The sequence below is a fragment of the Zootoca vivipara genome, chromosome 8 (genome assembly GCF_965207765.1).
Source record: "Zootoca vivipara chromosome 8, rZooViv2.hap1.1, whole genome shotgun sequence".
NCBI lineage: Eukaryota > Metazoa > Chordata > Lepidosauria > Squamata > Lacertidae > Zootoca > Zootoca vivipara.
Window position 1 is genome coordinate 40,147,554 of NC_142591.1, and position 20,158 is coordinate 40,167,711.

Here is a 20,158-nt window from a genome sequence, read left to right on the forward strand (position 1 = left end):
GAGAAACAATGAAACAAAGAGTGTTCACCCTGTTTGTGCAGTTCTTTGTTTTCTATATAAAGAAAGCTGTATAGTTTCTTTTTAATTTTTGCAAGATAGTTGCACAGACACATTCCATCATGACCTGACATCTGAATTACCTGCTCTAGCCTTCTCAGCAGTTCCTTCTTTTGCCTCTCCCACTCCTGCCGGTCCTTGCTGAGCTGCTCCAGAAGCTCTACCTTTTCTTTATTCCAGTTCTTCTCACTGTGCTGGATCTGCCACTGCAAGTCCATAACTAATCGGTGACTGTCAGCCAGGAGCTTCTTGTGCTCCTCCCTCTCTCTCTTGAAAGCTGCTTTTGCTTCAAGACCAGTCTCACTCTGTGCTTTTTCGCTCTTCCCTTCCAGCTATAAATGAAACAAAGGTTGTTAGTGTGAACATCTCTTTTGATGGCAGATTTAAAGGCTGGGCTTTGCTACCCAGTTGACGGGGATTCCTACATACATGCCTTAACATTCTGAAGCACAGCTTTTCTCTAAAAGAGGCAACTATAGTATAATAGTCATACAAGGACTCCATACTTGCCTAATTGCTAGATTAAGGCTGAAAATCCAATTAGACATGTCACCGAAATTTGTAATTCTTTGGCTCTGAATTCAAACCTCAGCAACTCATTATATTTGTTCAATCTAAGGCAAGTATTACAATCCACAGCTTTTCTTGCAGTTCAAGCTATTATCTGAGCTGGAGGATAGCTGTATTATGAATCAGAGTAAGTCTGTGAAGGGGGTGGGGGTGTTCTCCTATTTCTGTATCCAATGCCCTGTTCCTTGCAAAGATGCCATATTGAAATCACAGAATGGTATGCAGATCTTCCCAACGCTATAAACACATCCTGGGAGTTTCCGTGTTCATTATCAATAATTAGGATTACATTCAGCTAAAATATCTTCCAATTGAACCAATACCATGACTCTGGAGCAGTTTCAAATAAGTGATCTGTCTGTATCTATGCAACAAAGCTGTGAAGCAGTCATCTCTGTCTGCTGTTCTAGGCATGTGTCATGAATAGCTTGATGGAGATCTTACACAGTCTCCCTATTCTTGGTGTCTATGGTGAAGAACTCATGTAGGGAAAGAATGAAGAACCCCCATTCACTGGCTGTCACCAGTTGCAGACACAACTACTTTTCTACCTAAGCTGCAAGATTGCTATTCACACACACACCCCACTTCATTTATCATTCATTACATCCAGTAGCTTTCTGACTTTTATCCTCACTGAAATTAGGTAATGCTACCAAACAATTTTTTTAGGCCTCTTGTCATTTTTGCTCTCACCACCTATGCCTGATGTAAAATAATAGCATCAAATAATACATTTGTCATGACTTAGAATAAGCCTGCCACAACATCTGCTCTAATTTACAATACTTTACTTAATAAATGCAATAAAGCACAATTAATAAATTACTCTAACATAAAATTATTACATTAAATAAAAAATCAAAACCACTTACAACAGGGAGACACAAAACCACAATTTCTAGGACTTAATAAGATTCTAGGACTTAATAAGATTAAATAAAAGCAAAATGTTAATACTGTCCAAACAGTATTCCAAACAGCATCACATCAGGGAAACCATCTAGAGAATGAGGCACTAGTTATTTGAGTAAGTGCACCTGAATCCATCCTACAATTTGATTAAACAATAATAAGAGCTGGTGGTTCACTCAAAGTTGTTGTTTCCAGGGCCAGCCTTATGGCCAGGCTGGGTGGCGCAGGGCGCCAGGGCGCCCGCCCGCTCTCCGCGGAGCTGCGCTCGCCCACCACAGAGCTGCGCCCCAGCAGCCACACTGTGCGCTGCGTCTGCCCGCCTGTCGCACTGGGAAACGGGGCCGGGGGGGGCGCCGGAGGGATCCGTCGCACCACGGCGCCAGGGCGCCAAATATACTTAAGATGGCCCTGATTGTTTCAGGCAAAATTGAAGCTACCTTATTTATGTTAGACAGCTGGTCCATCTAACTCTGTGGTCTACACCCATTGGCAGCAGGTCTCCAGGATTTGAAAATACGGCCACTCCCTGCCCTACCTGGAAATGCCAAATATTGGACCTAGGGGCCTTCTGCATGCAGAGCAGATCGTGTGCTGCTGAGCTACTCCCCTTCCCCAATGGGAACTGTACCTGCTCCAGCTGACACTTCAGTTTAGTCCATTCCACTTCCCAAGTAGCTTTGTCAGTGGCATACTGCTGCTGGAGGCCATGACGTTCTCGTTCATCATCCCGGAGCTCAGATCGGAAGTCATCCAACAGTATTTTTAGGGCATGTAGAAGCCTGCGGTTTTCTCGTGCCTGCAGAAACAAAAGCTATCTGTAACATTAAACCCATTACCGTCTTTTCAAACATCTTGGGATAAATAAGGGGTTAGTTTTCTACGTTCTTGTCATGAAAAAAACCCCAAATGCTAGCATCCTTCCAAAGAAAAAGGAAAAAAGTCTCAGAAGGCTGGCTTGTCTATAGTGTGATTTCCTGGTTTATAAAATAAAACAAAATGATTCAGCCCACAATTTTAAGATACCAAGTCAAAGATGCCCATAATATCAAACTCAGCTGCATCCAAAGTGTATTGGTGCCTGGTACATCCAGAGTGGGAACCCGTACCCCTATTACTATGTTTTCAAAACCTTTCCCCATCTTCTCTAGAATGCCTAACCCAGTGATTGTGAATCCAGCACCTAAAATGAGAAATTACCCTGCTGTACTGTATTAAGTCAGTGTGAGAAGGAGAGACACACTTGGATAGAGAGAGTGTGTGCGTGGGGAGAGAAATGTTTATATACAGTGTGTGTGTACAGTGATACCTCGGGTTACAGACGCTTCAGGTTACAGACCCTGCTAACCCAGACATAGTACCTCGGGTTAAGAACTTTGCTTCAGGATGAGAACAGAAATTGTGCTTCGGCTGCGCGGCGGCAGCAGGAGGCCCCATTAGCTAGAGTGGTGCTTCAGGTTAAGAACAGTTTCAGGTTAAGAATGGACCTCTGGAACGAATTAAGTTCTTAACCCAGGGTCCCACTGTATAAGTGAATGAGAGATGCATGTGTGTCTGTGATCCGTATATGTGCAGTGTGTGTGTGTGTGTGTGTGTGTGTGTGTGTAAAATCAACACTGTGATCTCCACTATCAGGACCTGCAAGATGTAGCTGATTTGAGGTTGTCTGGGGCAGGGGTGGGGGAGCAGCAATGACTCTAGCGCCTCTAATTTTGTATTATGCCGCCACCACTGTCCACCATGGCAGTCATGTTGTGTTATGGCAAGTCTCCATGACAGTCATTTTGTGCTGAGGCCCACGGCATTCTCTCAAAATTCAAAATATGCCTGCTGGTTCAAACAGGTTGCTGACCCCTGGATTAAAGGAAGCCTGTGCCAAAGCTCAGAAGAGAGATGAAAAGAAAGCATAAAAGGGGCAATGTTATTCCCTGAAGGATGCTGCTTAACTCCTATGCCTATGAAAAAATGTTATGGAAGAAAGTACATTTCTATGAAAAGCCACCAAATAAGAGTCTATCATTGTGTGTAACCATATTATGATGACTGAGAGGCAATTCTCAGTGTGCTAAAAAATCCAGGTTCTTAATTCAAAAGTCAAATAGGACCTTTGTTTCACTTCTCTCATGAAGCAGGGCTATTGCTAGATCTTGCCTCTACAGAGTCACAGAATGATAACTGTAGAGTTAGAAGGGATCCTGAGGATCTTTTGGCTCAACCCCCTGCAGTGCAGGAATATGCTGCTGTCCCATGTGAGGATTGAAGTTGGTATTTATCAGCACAATGCTCTAAACAACTGAGTTATCCAGTGATCACTGCAAGAATACATTTCCCTGAAGGCGAAGACAACTCTGAGGAAAAACAAGGATATGTGCCCTGGTGATTTGTATTGCGGTGACGCTCTACAACAGAGGTCGGCAACCTCCGGCCCATGGGCTGGATGCGGCCCACAAAGGCCGTTTATCCGGCCCATGGGCCGCCCGTGATCCGAGCCACCCGCTCGGTGAGTCCCCCGTGTGCTGCGCTAAACCGGTGCAGTGCGGCGCGGGGACTCGCTGAGCGGTGCCAGAAATGGCGCCTGTGCCTGCGCAGACACCGGAAATCATGTGTGTGCATGCCCAGATGCCGAAAATCACTTCTGCACAGGCACGATTTCTGGCATCTGCGCAGCCACAGAAGTGATTTCCGGTGCTGCGGACATGCGCAGATGCCATTTACAGCGTCCTGCTGCGCCCGTCTGGCCCACAGACAATGTCCGTGGGAATTGTCTGTGGGAATTGTCCGTGGGCCCATGGCTGGATAACCTTGCCAACGCCTGCTCTACAAGATAGGCAGAGTGAAAATACACCAAGGCTAGCATCCATGTCTATGTTTTTCTACTTTTGTTGTTTATCCTTTCCATTCACAATGAAACATTCAGCACTGTAGGGGAAGCCAGGACTACCCTGCACTGTGCAGGACTATATAGCTTGAAGTTTCTTCTGGTTATTACATTTCCACCAATAGAAGTGGTGGTAGTTTCTTCCTGAGGTCAAATGATATGGCTTATTTCAAGTCCTGATGAGTCAAAACTTAATGTGTCTGGGCAATCACTGTTGCTCCCCATCTCTCCCTTTCTCAAATTTATTCTAAAGAAAATGCCCTTTGTGGGCCAGAAGAAGAGAAGTTTCTGCAGATGTTGAAAGTGTCAGACAGCCTACAAAAAACAACACATGGGCTACTCTAGAGTGGCAGTTACTTCCTTTCTTGTTTTTGACCTGCTTTCAAAGAAATATCGTAACTGTAGTCCATTTGTTCATAAATGCTATTCTGTGTCTTAATAGTCGCTGGATTACTACTGTCAGGACATCCTTTTTATAGGCAGAGGTTCTAGAGACAATGAGTCATTGCCCAATTTTATTTCCATAATTAAAAATTGCATTAGTAGGTGCTTAATGAAGTGCATCCTGGGTAAATAAAGCAACAGCCGCCAATTTTACTAAAAATGATGTTACACCTAAAGCAGTCCGAGGATGGGGAATGGTGAATACTCGTTAGGATGCCCGAGAAGGCCTTTTTCATTACAGTCACAAAATTGCAGACCATCTCCCACAAGAAATCCACCAGTTCTGGAAGTATGATCTGTTTAAAGCAGGCTTTTTATTTTTAACTTTTTTCCAAATTAGCTTTTGCTTGCTAAATATATCAGTGCTGTAATTGCTGCTTCTCCCTGCTATCTAAAATAGTTATTTGATTGTCATTATTGCTTGTTTTTATTTGAGTGTTTTATTGAATTTTATTAGTGTCATTGTATTGATCGTATTAAATTTTTTTTACTGCCTTTGGAATATCTTATTAAACAGTGAGTTACTTCTCCTCTAAATACATAATTCTGACTTGTATATTCATCCTGAAATAGAGAGTTTTCAAAGACTTTATATCAAAGAGCATTGGATAAACTGCCAATGATTTTTAAAGGCTCTGCATTGCACCCCAAGCCACTGCTGCTATTTTGGAAACCACACTGCTGATTTAATATATCTATTGGTATTTCCTGAGGCCTAAATGCTGCATATGAATCTAGGTCAGGCTCAAAATAGGTAAACCTCTCAATGCACTTGGGGTGGGGGAGAAGATATTAACATTAAGTAGCTTGTTTTAAAAGCACCCATTGCAGTAAAGGGGTTTTCTTGCACCATTGCTATCTTTAAATTAAATAAATTAAAGCATATATGCCTTCTTCTTTAATTATTTATATGAAATAAAAAGCCGCACACACAAATGGTTACTGTAGATGGTACATTGCTATGATGTTTAGGTGGTGAGCCTATAGATATTGCAAACCATCAGACAAATATATATGTTTCTGGGCAATAAGCCATGATAGGAAATGGAATATTTCATTTAAAGTATCAGTCAGAAAGGCAGCAGCAATCATATCATTCCTTTTTCTCCTGATTAATATAAACACGATAAGTGAAACACATTAACATCACTATGTAATTAGGATCACTGGCATGCTGTGATTAAATGAGTTTTACATATTGCAGAACATGAGGGGTTATAACCAACCAAGTTCTACTCAGAGAAAACCCATTGAAATTAATGAACCTAAGTGAGCAGTGTCCATTAACCTGAGTGGGTCTACACTGAGTAAGATTAATGTTGAATACAATCCAGGAAAGTAATTATCTGACACAGTAAGCACCTGCCTTGGTACCTGCTTTTGATGCTGCAACAATTCTGCAGTCTGCAGTGGTGGCCCATGGTCCATTATCTCCATGGTGGAATGTTGGGAGTAGTCTGCCAGTCCAAACACTTCCTCCTCTTCCTCTTCGTCCCGTTCATCATGCTTTTGTTCAGACTGAAAGCTGAATTCTGGCAGGGACTCAAGGTGTTCCAACTAAAATAGCAAGTGAATAAAATCAAAGATAACATTTCTGTCTGAACGTTTGGATCCAAAAGTTCCAACAAGCATGTGTTACACTGCATGCACAGGGTTTCCTCATTCCCTTCCATGACTTTATTTCATAAGGAATTCTTCATTCCTTAGAAGATAAAGTTGGGATGGGAAGAAGGCTTTGTGAATATATATTTAAGATTCAAGGAAGAGGATCATTACCTATTTTAAACATGCAATTTGTTTAATTGTAATAATATTAAACAGTGTCTAAAATCTTGAAGAGATTTTGCTTTGGCATGGTAACACTAAGTGCAGACTAATTCCATTAGGGCCAATATGCATACAATAGGCATTATAAATCATCATTATTTGTGACATGGCCACTACATTAGTGATGGAAATTTTATAGCATATATGGAAGCTTAAAAAATGAAAAATTCCACAGCTCAAATTCTTGTCTCATTCAAAAGGTAACATATTCTTCTCACTTTTGATAATGTAGATATCTAGTTTAGTACAAAGCCAACAAATGTGAACGAACATAGCAGGCATGATGAACATGTTAGCTACATACAAGACTGAATTATTTGGATTCAAAAGGTAATTTCCCCCCTCCTGAGGTGGTTTGGTAGAGTATTCTCAAAGAGCGATATGCTTTTCTCTTCCTTCCTATTTTCTATAATGCATTATTTAGGAGCTGCATAAGAAAACAGTTCGCTCATGATAGAGCCAAATATTTTGAGGGTGGAAAACAGAATGAATGACAACCACTTCTACTTCCTCACAAAATGCTGCTTTAGGGCTCTTCTGCTAGTTTTCAAACAAAGCATATTTTCATTATTCAGAGAACATTTTACCTAAAATGCACAATATTGCTATGACCCCCAAACTGATCTGAAACTATTAATAGACTGATTATTGTAAATCTTTTCAGTTCAGTGCTAGCTTCTTGGCACCCTGGGTGTTGGGTGAGGGAGAATGGCCTATAAGGCTATTGATTTGCTTCACAGATTTGTGTCAGACAGGATTGATGTAGAGATAAGTAACAGGTAATTGAGAATAGCTGTACAGCTAGGCCCACACTGCAAACCTCTTTCAAAAAAATACCAGAGACAGGTAGCTTCAGATTCATACCTGCCAAGTTCTGGCCTGAGAAATAAGGGACTGGGCTGGAAGTAGCAGACCGGAAGTAGCACTGTCGCCATTTTGGAACTGGGCGGAGCATGCTCAGAAGTAACCTTTGATGCTGCTCTGCCCTGTTCCAAAATGGCCGCTGCACCAGAAGTCGCGCTGCAGCCATTTTGGAACTGGGCAAAGCAGCATCAAAAGTCGCTTCTGAGCATGCTCCGCCCAGTTCCAAAATGGCCGTCGCGCCAGACTAAACCGGGAAAAAACAAAAAAATCCGTTTTTTTCGGCTGGGAACAGCTGGAAAAACGGGGGTTTCCCAGGGAATACGGGAGACTTGGCAGCTATGTTCAGATTCCACTTCAGCATTTTTTCTGCTCTATAATCAATGTGACACTGATTCCAATACTACAGTTCAGCTTGCTCTGACACCTGAACTTGAAGCAAGGTTATCTCTTAAAATCTATTTTGTTCCCAGCAGAACTATCCACATCACTTTTCCTTGTAGTTTCACTCCATTAAATGACACGGGACAGTTACCTTAAGAACATCCTCTCCTTGCTCCTCCAATTCCTTGCCTTGTCGCCACTGTTTCAGCAACCCTTTCAGTTTGGCATAGAGGAGAAAGGTGTTCTGCTTGAAATGCCTGAGTTCTTGATGCATCAGGTTTTTCTCCTGACTCCAGGTCTTCTCTTCCAATTTGTTCTGCAAAGTTAAGCTTTGCACCTCCAAGTCTTTCCTCCGTAGGCTCTGCAGATGGTCCTCTTCCAGCTTTGAACAGAACAACCATGCACAACATCAACAGGGTATCGCCCTTAAGGGTTCATTCTTGTGTGTGTTTTTAAAATCTGGGCAAGATGAACCAAGGTTGCTCATTCTAATTATCATCAGCTAACTGTGTTTGGCAATGGATCTGATTTTTGAGGAACCTGAAGAACACAGGCTGTAGCCTTAATTTAATTAACCGTATGTGAATAATCTACTGAGGAAATACACAGCTCATTTACTTTAACAAGCTGCATCAGACTTGTGCAGCATAAACATTTTTATGCTCTATGTTCTCTTCATTGCATCCTTTCAATATGCTCACCATATGACCCAGACCCTGCTACTGCTGTATGTGAATTGTCTTTGCTAAATTTATTTTTGACTAGTCACTATAAAACACCCAGAGCTTCAGTAATTATAGCTCATTCCTCTCCCTTTCTCCTTTCTGAAATAGTACTTTCTCTGCCTTAAGGAGAGAGAGCTACTTGCCTTCCAGGACCAATGCTGCTAAAACTATAAGAAATCCTATTGATGGAGAATATGGCTACTATTATATGCCATCTGCATACATTCCAAATAAATAGCCTGGGATGACCCAGGCTATTTAACCAGCAAATAAAGAAATAAAACAGTCCACAATCTCAGAGTTGCCATAGTTTTAGAATACTTATGCTTCAGTGAGAAAGCACACTTGCTACCCAGTCACGTCTACTACTTTTACATCTGTTTTATCTCTGCCAAATATTACCAATGAAGCAATGAAAAGAAAGGAAAGAAAACTACTTTGTGGTAAGTTTCTGTTTGGAAAAAAAAGGTTATTTAAGTCCTATCCTGACGGGTTTACTTTTAACAAATATTGATTGACAAAAACATGTACATTTTAGTTGGCTGTAACAATGGGCAAAAATGTAACAGAGGCCAAATCTCCATGTCAACTGATTTAGACCCAATAACGGACTAGATAAATTTAATGCACAAAAATAGTTCTACAACATACCCTACAAAAAATAATAATACTGTTTTCAGAGGCCATTCCTTTCATTAGATTCCTGAGCTATGGGAGTTTTACAACATTTTCAAGAGGTGGAATTGGGCTACAGAGAGTAGGAAAACTGCAGAGCCTTACAGCATACAATATCTCTGGATCTAGAAAGATCCTTGTAACTTTGAGATTTATCATCTTGGCAATAGGACTGAAAGCCAGAATTAATTTTCTCTTAATTGTATTTCCACAAGTCTGCCAATCCACAACAAAACTATCTATGAAACAGCACTGAAACTCATTTAAGAAACTTCTAAATTCTTACCACAAACTAAGGAGTTTCTGATAGTCAGAAAAACAGACAAAGGTCTCTTCCAACAACTGCATTATGCATTTACCTGAATTATCTTTTCTGTAAACGTTTCTTGCTCCTCTTGGCGAAGTTTCACCTCTTGCTCAAGTTGAGCCTGAAGCTCCTGAATCGATATATTCTGTACAGGTAAAACATGGCAGTTCCTGAGCTGATCAGCAGGACAAAGGAGTAAGGTTCTAACAGGTCTGACAGAACTACAGGACAGACATCACTGAGACACACAACTACACAGTGAAAAGACACTTCAAATATGCATTGTGTTCATATTCAGTGAGATCTAATTCCAAATGAATGAAAAATCTGCACACAGATTCCATTGCTGGATCAGGAACTGCACATGTAGACCTGTGGCCTGTATCCATATTAGGATACACATTAAGACAGGGGGCTTTCAGGCCTTTTCTCATTTGCACTGTCGATAGTAACATGCACATCTCAGACTGTGTACATGTTGTGAAAAACTGTATCTGGATCAGAGACTATGTATTTACTAGTCTGTGTGTCACTTGAAGGTTATGGAGATCATCAAAAAGTTATTTATGTTTTTAGGGGCTCTATTCTATTTGATAGTAAAATGTCCAATGTGATAAAAAACAAGATTATCCTTACATCTAATTTTTAATTCGCAGAACTTCAAATAGCCAAATTTCTATGTGTCATCAATCACAGGCCAACATCATGTTCCAGCAACAAATGTAAAAGTATAATTAATTTAATATGTTAAATCAAGTATACAGTCATACCTCAGGTTGTGAACATGATCCGTGCGGGAGGCACATTCGCAACCCGCAGCACTGCGCCTGCGCATGCGCGTGACACAATTCAGCACTTCTGTGCATTATGTCATTTTATGTTTCTGCGCATGTGCGAGCGCCAAAACCCAGAAGTAACCCATTCCGGTACTTCTGGGTTTGGCGCGGAGCGCAACCCGAAAATGTGCAACCCGCAGTGTTTGCAACCCGAGGTATGACTGTATATTTAAAGTAAGGATCCTGGCAGCCTTGGGCAAAATCTGTTCTCAGCCTGGATCCTTGGCTGTTTCAGATGTGTCAGGAGGAGATCCAGAAAATGCAACCCCCTCCACATTTCTTGTTTTCTAGCATTTCTGTGTTGCTTGAGCAGATTGATTGTTGTATTCTGATTTTGTAAAATGTCAAAGGGGTAAAAGCTACATACAGCCAACTTGTAAAAAAATAATAATCAGATGATACTAGTGGGCCATATCTAGTGCACCTCTGCTGGTGCAAAGGACTTCTGTGCATGTAACAGAACTTCTGCTTCCTCTCCTGTCCCCTCTAGGCCACTGCATTCCCTCAAAATTGGCTTTGGAGGGAGGGGGACCCTCTGTAGCAGATTTTGAGGGAGGAAGGAAAGGAAAAAGAAGTTTCACTGTACAATGACTTAAGATTTGGCTCTAAAGGAAAAGGAAAAAAATATTCCAAAAAACAAAAATCAGAGTTCTCTTAAACTCATGTTAAAACTAGATTGTTGTATTTTTCAGATAGCTGAATATGGTTTGATATTAGGATGTCTGCTAGTGGTGTGTACACTCATTCTACATTGGCTTTGGTCTACAGGTTTTATATTTCCCCCCCAAAAGACTGTTTGACTATACAGGTGATGAGGACAAACATGTATGCACAACTGTGAGAAGTGAAACTACTTTTACATTTCTTTAAAAGTATTGCCTATCTCCAGCTGAACATGTTAAGACTTTGATGGAGATAACATAAGGTGTACTGCGCTACCCTATGCAAATGACTCCTATCATGAGAGTTCCATGTCAGCAAAATGTAAAAGTTTCAAGTAATGAGGCTAATCTGTGAACTGCTTATGCATAGGTTTATTTCATTTTAAATGAAGTGTTAGCTTCAGCTTTAATAGACACAAAGTACATGACTAAAATCTTTTAATTAGTAATTCCCGTCTCTAAAGATTTCTAGAGAGCCTGATCCTCAAGCGCCCTTTAAGCAGAAGGGGAAACATGCATACCAGTCTCCCAGTCTAATAAATAAACAATGAAGAGCTAGCTAGCTAATTAATTAATTAATTAATTAAAGTATTTTGCTGAATTTATATTGCTCTGCTCATTTGGAATAGCTTTTGTGTATTTTATAATTGTAATGATTTTATTTGTTTTATGATTGCATTTTCTATTGAAGTAACTTACCCTATAACTATATAGTGAAAGGCAGTTTTAAAAAATCTTCTAAATAAATATATAACACACTATTAAATACTAGCAACAATAATTGGAGGAAACAATCCTTCTACTGGCAAGTCTCAGCATCAGTGAGTCTAATATTTGTTGTGTTTACAGTGCATTGTAGAAGAAGAAGAGAAGAGTTTGGATTTGATATCCCGCTTTATCACTACCCAAAGTAGTCTCAAAGCGGCTCACAATCTCCTTTTCCTTCCTCCCCCACAACAAACACTCTGTGAGGTGAGTGGGGCTGAGAGACTTCAAAGAAGTGTGACTAGCCCAAGGTCACCCAGCAGCTGCATGTGGAGGAGCGGAGACGCGAACCCGGTTCCCCAGTTTACGAGTCTGCCGCTCTTAACCACTACACCACACTGGCTCTCTCATGTTGTATATACAACATGAATAGAATCTATACTTCCATGGGTGGAGTTTCATTTAGAGAATGTTGGACTGGAAGAGAGTGTGAGTCACAGTAGGTGTGAGGTTGGAAATGATGGCTGAGAATGGCAGGTGAAGAGTTGGGATAGTTCTGTAGGGACAGAGGAGAGGGAATGAGATGGCAGTAAAAATGAAAGTATAAAGACCTAGGATAACTGTAACGGTATGTTAGTTTAGGCTATTAGCACTCTTAATATTACTTGTTCCAGATGCTATGTTCCCCAGTTAAATATATGTTTACATTTTAATTATGTGTTCTGGCCTGGGTGGATACTAAGGTTAGTATATCTCACCCCATATTGTTTTGTCTGGATGTATTCAGGTAAATGGGAGAAGGCCTTCTGAGTGGCTGCTCTCAGACTTTGGAGCTCCCTTCCTGGAGAATTTAGACTTGCTCCCTCCTTGTCCTTTCACTGGCAGGTGAAGACTTTCTAAGCCTTGACTCCAGACTTAACAAAGCAGCTGAGTGATCAGAGACCATCAGAGGACAGAGTCTTCTAAGGGATCCCAGGAATTTCACACCAATAAAAGGTATGTTTCCTGATTTGTCAGGAAAGCTGAATTGTTGAAGCAACGATACAGTCTTATAACTCTATTCACTCATATTATTCCCTTTCTCTCTTTTGACTAATTATATATTTGATGCAGGTGAGGCAACATTCATCATTATGACCTACTTACATCATAGAGAAAAGGGGCGGCGGCGGGGGGGGGGGAGTCATAGACACAGAAAAATAAACTCAAACAATGCAGACTATTGGATAGTAACACAGAACTATTGAACATAATGCAAATGCGGAATAACACAACTCACAGGCATCCCAGTCCAGGGAAATTGCTGTTACTTTTACTGGAATCAATATTTTTACATCTCCCACCACATCCACAGCACCAATCCATTATTGGGAAGATATGGGCGGGGAGTAGGGGGATAAGAAAATAGGAAAAAACTGACCTAAGTCTGGCCACACTACACCACTGCCTGCTCTCAATCCACCTAACAACATACCAGCACAGCAAGAGGTTTCTACTCTCTAGTCCCAATCAGCCAAATGGGAATGCTGTTGCACTTATACAGGGGTCCCCAAACTTACCTCGCCAAGGGCCGCTGTCGCCAGCGCCGATCGCGCTGTGGGCCGGAGTGCGCGGGAGCACATGCCCATACGCGTGCACACACACGATTTCCGGCACACTTCCGGATCGCCGGAACACCGGAAATAGCTTGTGCACATGCGCATGAGCCTCCTCTGGCCCGGAAGTGCGCCGGAAATGACACTTGCACATGCACATAAGCTATTTCTGATGCTCTGGTGACCTGGAAGTGGGCAGCCACGCCATGCCGCGCCGCACCAGTGAGAGTGGGTGGCAGCAGCAGGCAGTGGGGGCTGCCGGGGGCCGCATAAATGAGCCTTGTTGGCCTTAGTTTGGGGAAGCCTGCACTTATAGTTCCTAGATTAGGTTCTAATGCATTGAGTGCTATAGATTCATTTTAGAAAACTCAACATTAATTTACAAATATTTCTTTTTGTATTTGTTGTTTAATTTCAAAGGTTGCTTACTAAAATAAAAAGTCCTCCCACCTTCTAAATCCATAACAAACTTAAGACAAATAAAAAAATTCCTTCAGTAGCACCTTAAAGACCAACTAAGTTTTTATTTTGGTATGAGCTTTCGTGTGCATGCACACTTCTTCAGATACCATGAAGAAGTGCACACGAAAGCTCATACCAAAATAAAAACTTAGTTGGTCTTTAAGGTGCTACTGAAGGAATTTTTTTATTTTGCTTCGACTCAGACCAACACGGCTACCTACCTGTAACTAAAACTTAAGACAGTCCTCTAACTAGGACAATTAACAAGGAAGAGGGATTGGTTTCCATGTTTTCACTGCTGAAAAGTCTTTTCCCAACGCTTTCTGATTACAGAATAACAAGAAAACTTTTATATGTTTCTTATTCTTCAGATATACATAAAATCAAGAGAGAGAGAGACAAGAAACCGGTGGAAGGTCACTTGGACTCACAAATTAATGTTGAAGAGTGTTGCCATTTTGGGTTGGGGGGGATGACATCCATATTTTTAGCCCATGTGCAACTATTTTGAGAATTATATTTCATTGATTCAATTTCAAACATGCATCAAATAATAAAAAAGAAAAGCTAAGTAAGTATTGGGGGAAAGAAAAAGAGACGAGCAGTTCCAATCCCCGTTTGAAAATATAAATAAGTAAACATATTATGCTTTCACTGACATTGTACTGCATACCATGCTCTTATTTTATATTAATGTGATAAAGTTTTAGCCTTTAAAAAGTATCAAAATGAATTAAAATGTGCATTTTAAGATAAAGTATGTTCAGAAATGCACAAAATACATATCTGAGTATAAATTTTCACACATAATTTTTTAAAATAAAAAACACTATCAATGTGAAAACAGGACAGAACATACTTAAGAGTAATCACATCTAAAATTGATATGAATTCATGTTACCATTCAATATTACTTCCTATATCCAAGTATTATACATAAACTATATTTCATTTAGTTAAAAATAAAGTCCAGATTCTAACTCTAATTTAGAACATTCCACTTTATGAAATATAGTAATATGAAATATATGTCTATACCTGAAACTTTTGCTAAAATGAGACTGGGGATGTTGAGCAATATTATGCACCATTTTCTGAATGTGTTTAGAGTTTGGGTATCAAAAATGATTTTATAATGGGTATTCCAAGACTATTATTTTGTCAGCTTCATGCACACTCTGGCTCATATGTAAAGTATTTGTTCTTGCTGTTTGGGTTTTTACTAATAATTGCATAAATGTTTCAAGCTTATCTTGAAAGTGAATTTACAAGATCCACATGTACCCATTTAATTAGTGAAAACATACAAATCACACACACACACACACACACACACACACAATGTAACACAAGAAGGGAACATCTACACAGATTTGCTGATGGTTGTGCAACAATGAAAAGGCTATGGAATGTCTAATGAAATATGCCATAGGAAATAAAACATATATTCATATAATACATTTTATGAAAGTTGAAACCATTAAAAAAATGGTTTCAACTCAGTCCAATGTGATCTGTTATACAGAGAATTCCCTGCAGATACAAAATGAAAGTTAACAAAGTTAACAAAACAACAACTTCGATTTACAGATACTTATGTTCTAGACTGTTACTTACAATACGAGCATAGTAAATAACAAAACAATATATTCATCCATTTATTTATATTTCATTTATATTTATATATTTATATTTCATCCATTTATTTAGATAAAAGGCATTTGTGCTTTTTTTTGCTACCACTAAGGTAGGGAAAGGGAACAGAGTTTCTCATTTCACTGCACTTGCTTGGTCCACAACAGGCATCCCCAAACTTCGGCCCTCCAGATGTTTTGGACTACAATTCCCATCATCCCTGACCACTGGTCCTGTTAGCTGGGGATCATGGGAGTTGTAGGCCAAAACATCTGGAGGGCCGCAGTTTGGGGATGCCTGGTCCACAACATGCTACATGCTGTTTCAGCCCACCGGGCTGAATTGAATCTAATGTGTGAAGGCCAACCATTAAGCTTCAACAAAATTCATCCTTGCCCTGTCCAAGCTGCACCTGAGAGACAGAAATTGAAAGCACTGTATAATGATGAAAGGTGGAACCATGAATAGCAAGATATTCCCCTTGGTCGCAAGTCTATCAGATATTTATTGGCAAAACCATTAGAAGAAACAGGATACTAAATTAAAGTATTATAGTTCTGAACAGGAGGATTTCTGTTCAAAATCTGTAGGTACTCTTACAACAGTAGAGCAAAACTTTTACTCCATTTCTTATTTTAAGAAACCCAAAGCCACCTGGGACAGGCTCTATCTAAGCAAAAGGTAGATGTGACGGGAAAGGCTGCTTAACCCCAACTTCTCTGGTCCCTTTTTCTAAAGCTAAAAACCACAAGCTGCCCAATTTTATTCCTGTGCAGTGTGAGGAAATCTCTGTTTGAGAAAATAGCACCCCAAGGCACACAAACAGAACCAAGTAGCCCTGTTCTTAGATTCTATGCTATTTTTCTTGCTGTTGCCATTTCACAAAACTGTTTATGTGAAACGCCCTTCAGTTTCAAAAGTAATTTGTCATGCAGGATGGCAGAGGGCTTGTTTAGGAATTCCAAACATCTTAGGGCTTGTGGGACAAGCAACATGCTTGTTCCACATTAATGAACAAAGTTATAATAATAGTTAGTTCTGCCCCATAAATTAAAGTATTTTCTGAGACAGGAGGTTCACAATTCAAAAGACACAAAGAAAGAGGAAAAAACAAGGCGGTGAAAGGACAATTTGTGAAGTGAGATGACTGGCTATGGATCCAAAAGTGGTTCCTGTGGTCATATTTGGTACCTGGAGATGGGAAGTATTAAGTGAAGAAATTCAGAACAGTTGGACCTGCACTTCATTCAAAGTTAGCATTTGACTAGATTAAGGACTATTCACCTTGGCATATAAAGCCTAGGGCTTGCTAATCAGAAGGTCGACGATTCAAATCCCCGCGATGGGGTGAGCTCCCATTGTTTGGTCCCTACTCCTGCCAACCTAGCAGTTCAAAAGTGCAAGTAGATAAATAGGTACCGCTCCGGTGGGAAGGTAAACGGCATTTCCGTGTGCTGCTCTGGTTTGCCAGAAGCGGCTTAGTCATGCTGGCCACATGACCCAGAAGCTGTCTGCAGACAAACGCCAGCTCCCTCGGCATATAGAGCGAGATGAGCGCCGCAACCCCAGAGTCATCCGCGACTGGACCTAATGGTCAGGGGTACCTTTACCTTTACTTATCTTTGTCACATTTCTAACACTTTGAATTTATCTTCCATGAGTTGTATCCCAAGTTGTTAAAGGCTTCTCTTGTTTACAAATGGGCTGGTTTACACCTTGTACTAGAGCACTGGGGGCCATCCCCCAACCTCATCCACCTGCCCCATACCTAATGTCATATATGACACCAGGTATGGGGCAGATAAAGCTGCAGCTTCAAAGGAATAATCAGGAACCTTAAAATACACTCCCAATTGTTGTTTGGAAGCAAGGGTTGCTGTTAGTGCCAATCAGCTGGCAGCAAGCCCTGCTGGAGTTGACAGGACTATGGAGTTCCCTGCCCAAAGTGGGGGATTGCTGTGATTGGCAATTAGCTTATCAGCACTTGCTGGAAATGCCTCCTTTGCCCATGTAGCTTGAAATCAAGTCACATGGGCAAGAAACATGTTTCCTAGGGAAACACTTGACCTTTGACATCAGGTAACTGACAGGTAGGTAGACCCACTGACCTGTCAAAGTGGCCTGTGAGCCACTCTGGGGGTGGGGAGTTGGGACCTGGCCTGCCAGCTAAGCCCAGTTACCCTACTCCTGCACTAGAGTGTTGTAAATGAACCCCAAATGTAATCTTCTGCAAGGAAAAACATGAGAATTATTACAGAATCCACATCGTACAGCACAGTGTATATAAATTCAATAAAGAACTCCTACTCTAGCACTTGCCCAAGGTATTGTAAGTCAGTGCTACTAGCTATTTTCCTTCTGCTTACAGTTCCTTGGAGCCAATAGTTTGCTCCTATTAAAGATTTAGAAATATAGTTCTCTCTCGCACAATAGCAGGGCTCTATTCTATCTGTGAGTAATGAGTTGAAATGTTTCAGTAGGCGTCTGTCTCCTCCCCTGTGCTGAACTAGTTGAATAACTAGCTTTAATGAAGAAAACAAGAAGTCTGCTCTTAAGGCTTTTTTTTTAAAAAGACAAGTTTCAAAGCATATACTTAACCCAATAGTTTACCTACTAATAATACTATATGTTAATAACAACTGGTGCAGTACAAATAATGGTAGCAATTTAAAGTAACTTAAGACTAGAGGGTGGTTCCAAATTAAAGACAATAGACTTACACTGTCTGTCATCTAACAATTAATCTACCACAACACTATGTATAAAATAATCTGCAGTGGGAAAACAGACTTAGAAATGGGGGGGGGGGACGTTTTAATTTTTTTAAATCTTCCATCTATTTTTATTTTATTAGCAAAAAGAAATATGTATCATCAATATTAAGAAAAAATAAAATAAAATCAATAATTTAATTATACTCAAAAAGCAGTTTAAACTAAACTGAGGTTCACTTCCCCCTATCCGTTATTTATAATGCCTGTCCAACAAGACTAAAAATCTACAGATTTCCTAAGTGGCCAATGCAAATACATTTATTCCCAGAGCAAAGCAGCTAAAAAGTTCCCTTTTGCCATTTTGAGCTGGGAAAGCATCAATGGCACACCAACTTGGGGAAGATAACAAAATAGTGCTATCTTCAACATCATTCTTTAACAGCTGACTTCCCATTTTCTATCTCCAATGTATATAATTTTGCTCAGTTAAAATATACAGTATTTTGTATCAACCGATTGGCAAATTACTGTGAGGTGGGATATCCCTATATCCCTGCCAATGAAGGAGAAGAAGTAGGATGAATGAATCTAGAATAAATAAGCTCATGGGTCTGTTCTCATAGTCACAAATGCAGGTTGGAATAACTGATTCACCGTTCAGGGAAAGTTCTGAAGGAGCACTTAATGCAGATTAGTTAAACTTTAACATCTCGAAGCCACTCTTTTATTCACATAATCGGGGTGGTTTATGGGAACATTTTCACAGTCTTCTGTTAATCCACGTCTTTTATTCTTGTCAAATGCAAGTGGACTATTTTTCCCACAGTCACAGATGACAATCACCATTCCATGCTTTAAAAACACTTTATATGGCTAGAAAAACTCCAGTGCTTTCCCTTCTGACTCTATAAACAATGGAGTTCGTTAACTGTATTAAGGGGCAACTATTGAAGTGTTAATGCCCTCATAGCTTATTGTCCATAGTTGTGAACCAAACTATGTTAACACAAAATCTAAAATCAACACTCAAAAGTAATTTCACCACATGCAAATAATCTTGGTTTCCCTGTTCTATAATGGCAAAAAAGTGGCAAAAAATGCTATTCCTGAGATCTCCAAACTTTGTGCCATTGTATATAAATTTAATGTCAGCCTACTATTTTAATACAATATAAAGTTTGATCAATTGTTGACGTGGCCTTAGTTTGACAAAACATAGAACTGATTGCAAACACACACACACACCCCCAAAAAAATGTTTGATAGGGATATAGAAATTTGGAGCTGGAGTTACTGGGTCTTCAAAACTCTTATCTCAGGCAAACAGGTGTGTTTTGTACACTTTTGACTCATGGATTAAAGTTCAGGTTTTATTACCTGTAAAGCACTACCCTGTAACAAAAAATTTTATGACATCTTGCAATATTGTGTCATATACATGTCTGAAATAAATGGCTAACATTTACTTCATATTCCTATTCTCTGGGATAATATATACTGTATATATATATATATATTTAAAAAATACACTGACCAAATTTATTTATAATATCTAATGTCTCTATGCCCATCTGCGTGTTTGCTCATCCATTAAAAGAAGGAATCTAGTACAGAGCTGGCAAGCCTGGGCCCTAAACAGACTGTAAAATAATATGTCTGTTCAACACAGGCCATTAGAACAAACTATTTAGCATAATACCAACATGCTTCCAAACTCTGTTTATTTATCATTGCCCTCCTTCATTTCCCTAATTCTGATTATGCCAATTCATTCTGTGCCTGGCTGAACCACAACAAAAGTTAATACATGTTGTGCACAAACATACATGCAAATGGAGGCTTGTTGCATTATTCTCTCCTCTACATTTCAAATCTGCCTCCCCACCTTCCAATCTAGGCAATGCATCTG

At 40.1% G+C, this 20,158-nt stretch overlaps 1 protein-coding gene across 1 annotated transcript in view; it reads right to left on the reverse strand.

The window, feature by feature from the left end:
* Nucleotides 1-20,158, reverse strand: part of MTCL1 (microtubule crosslinking factor 1) — a 94,310-nt gene that overhangs the window by 20,750 nt on the left and 53,402 nt on the right. The window contains exons 7-11 of the mRNA XM_035125651.3: nucleotides 9,693-9,785; nucleotides 8,085-8,315; nucleotides 6,236-6,418; nucleotides 2,171-2,338; nucleotides 141-389 (exon numbers count right to left, since the gene is read on the reverse strand). Of these exons, the coding sequence (XP_034981542.3) occupies nucleotides 141-389; nucleotides 2,171-2,338; nucleotides 6,236-6,418; nucleotides 8,085-8,315; nucleotides 9,693-9,785 (924 nt within the window). The remainder of the gene's footprint in view (nucleotides 1-140; nucleotides 390-2,170; nucleotides 2,339-6,235; nucleotides 6,419-8,084; nucleotides 8,316-9,692; nucleotides 9,786-20,158) is intronic.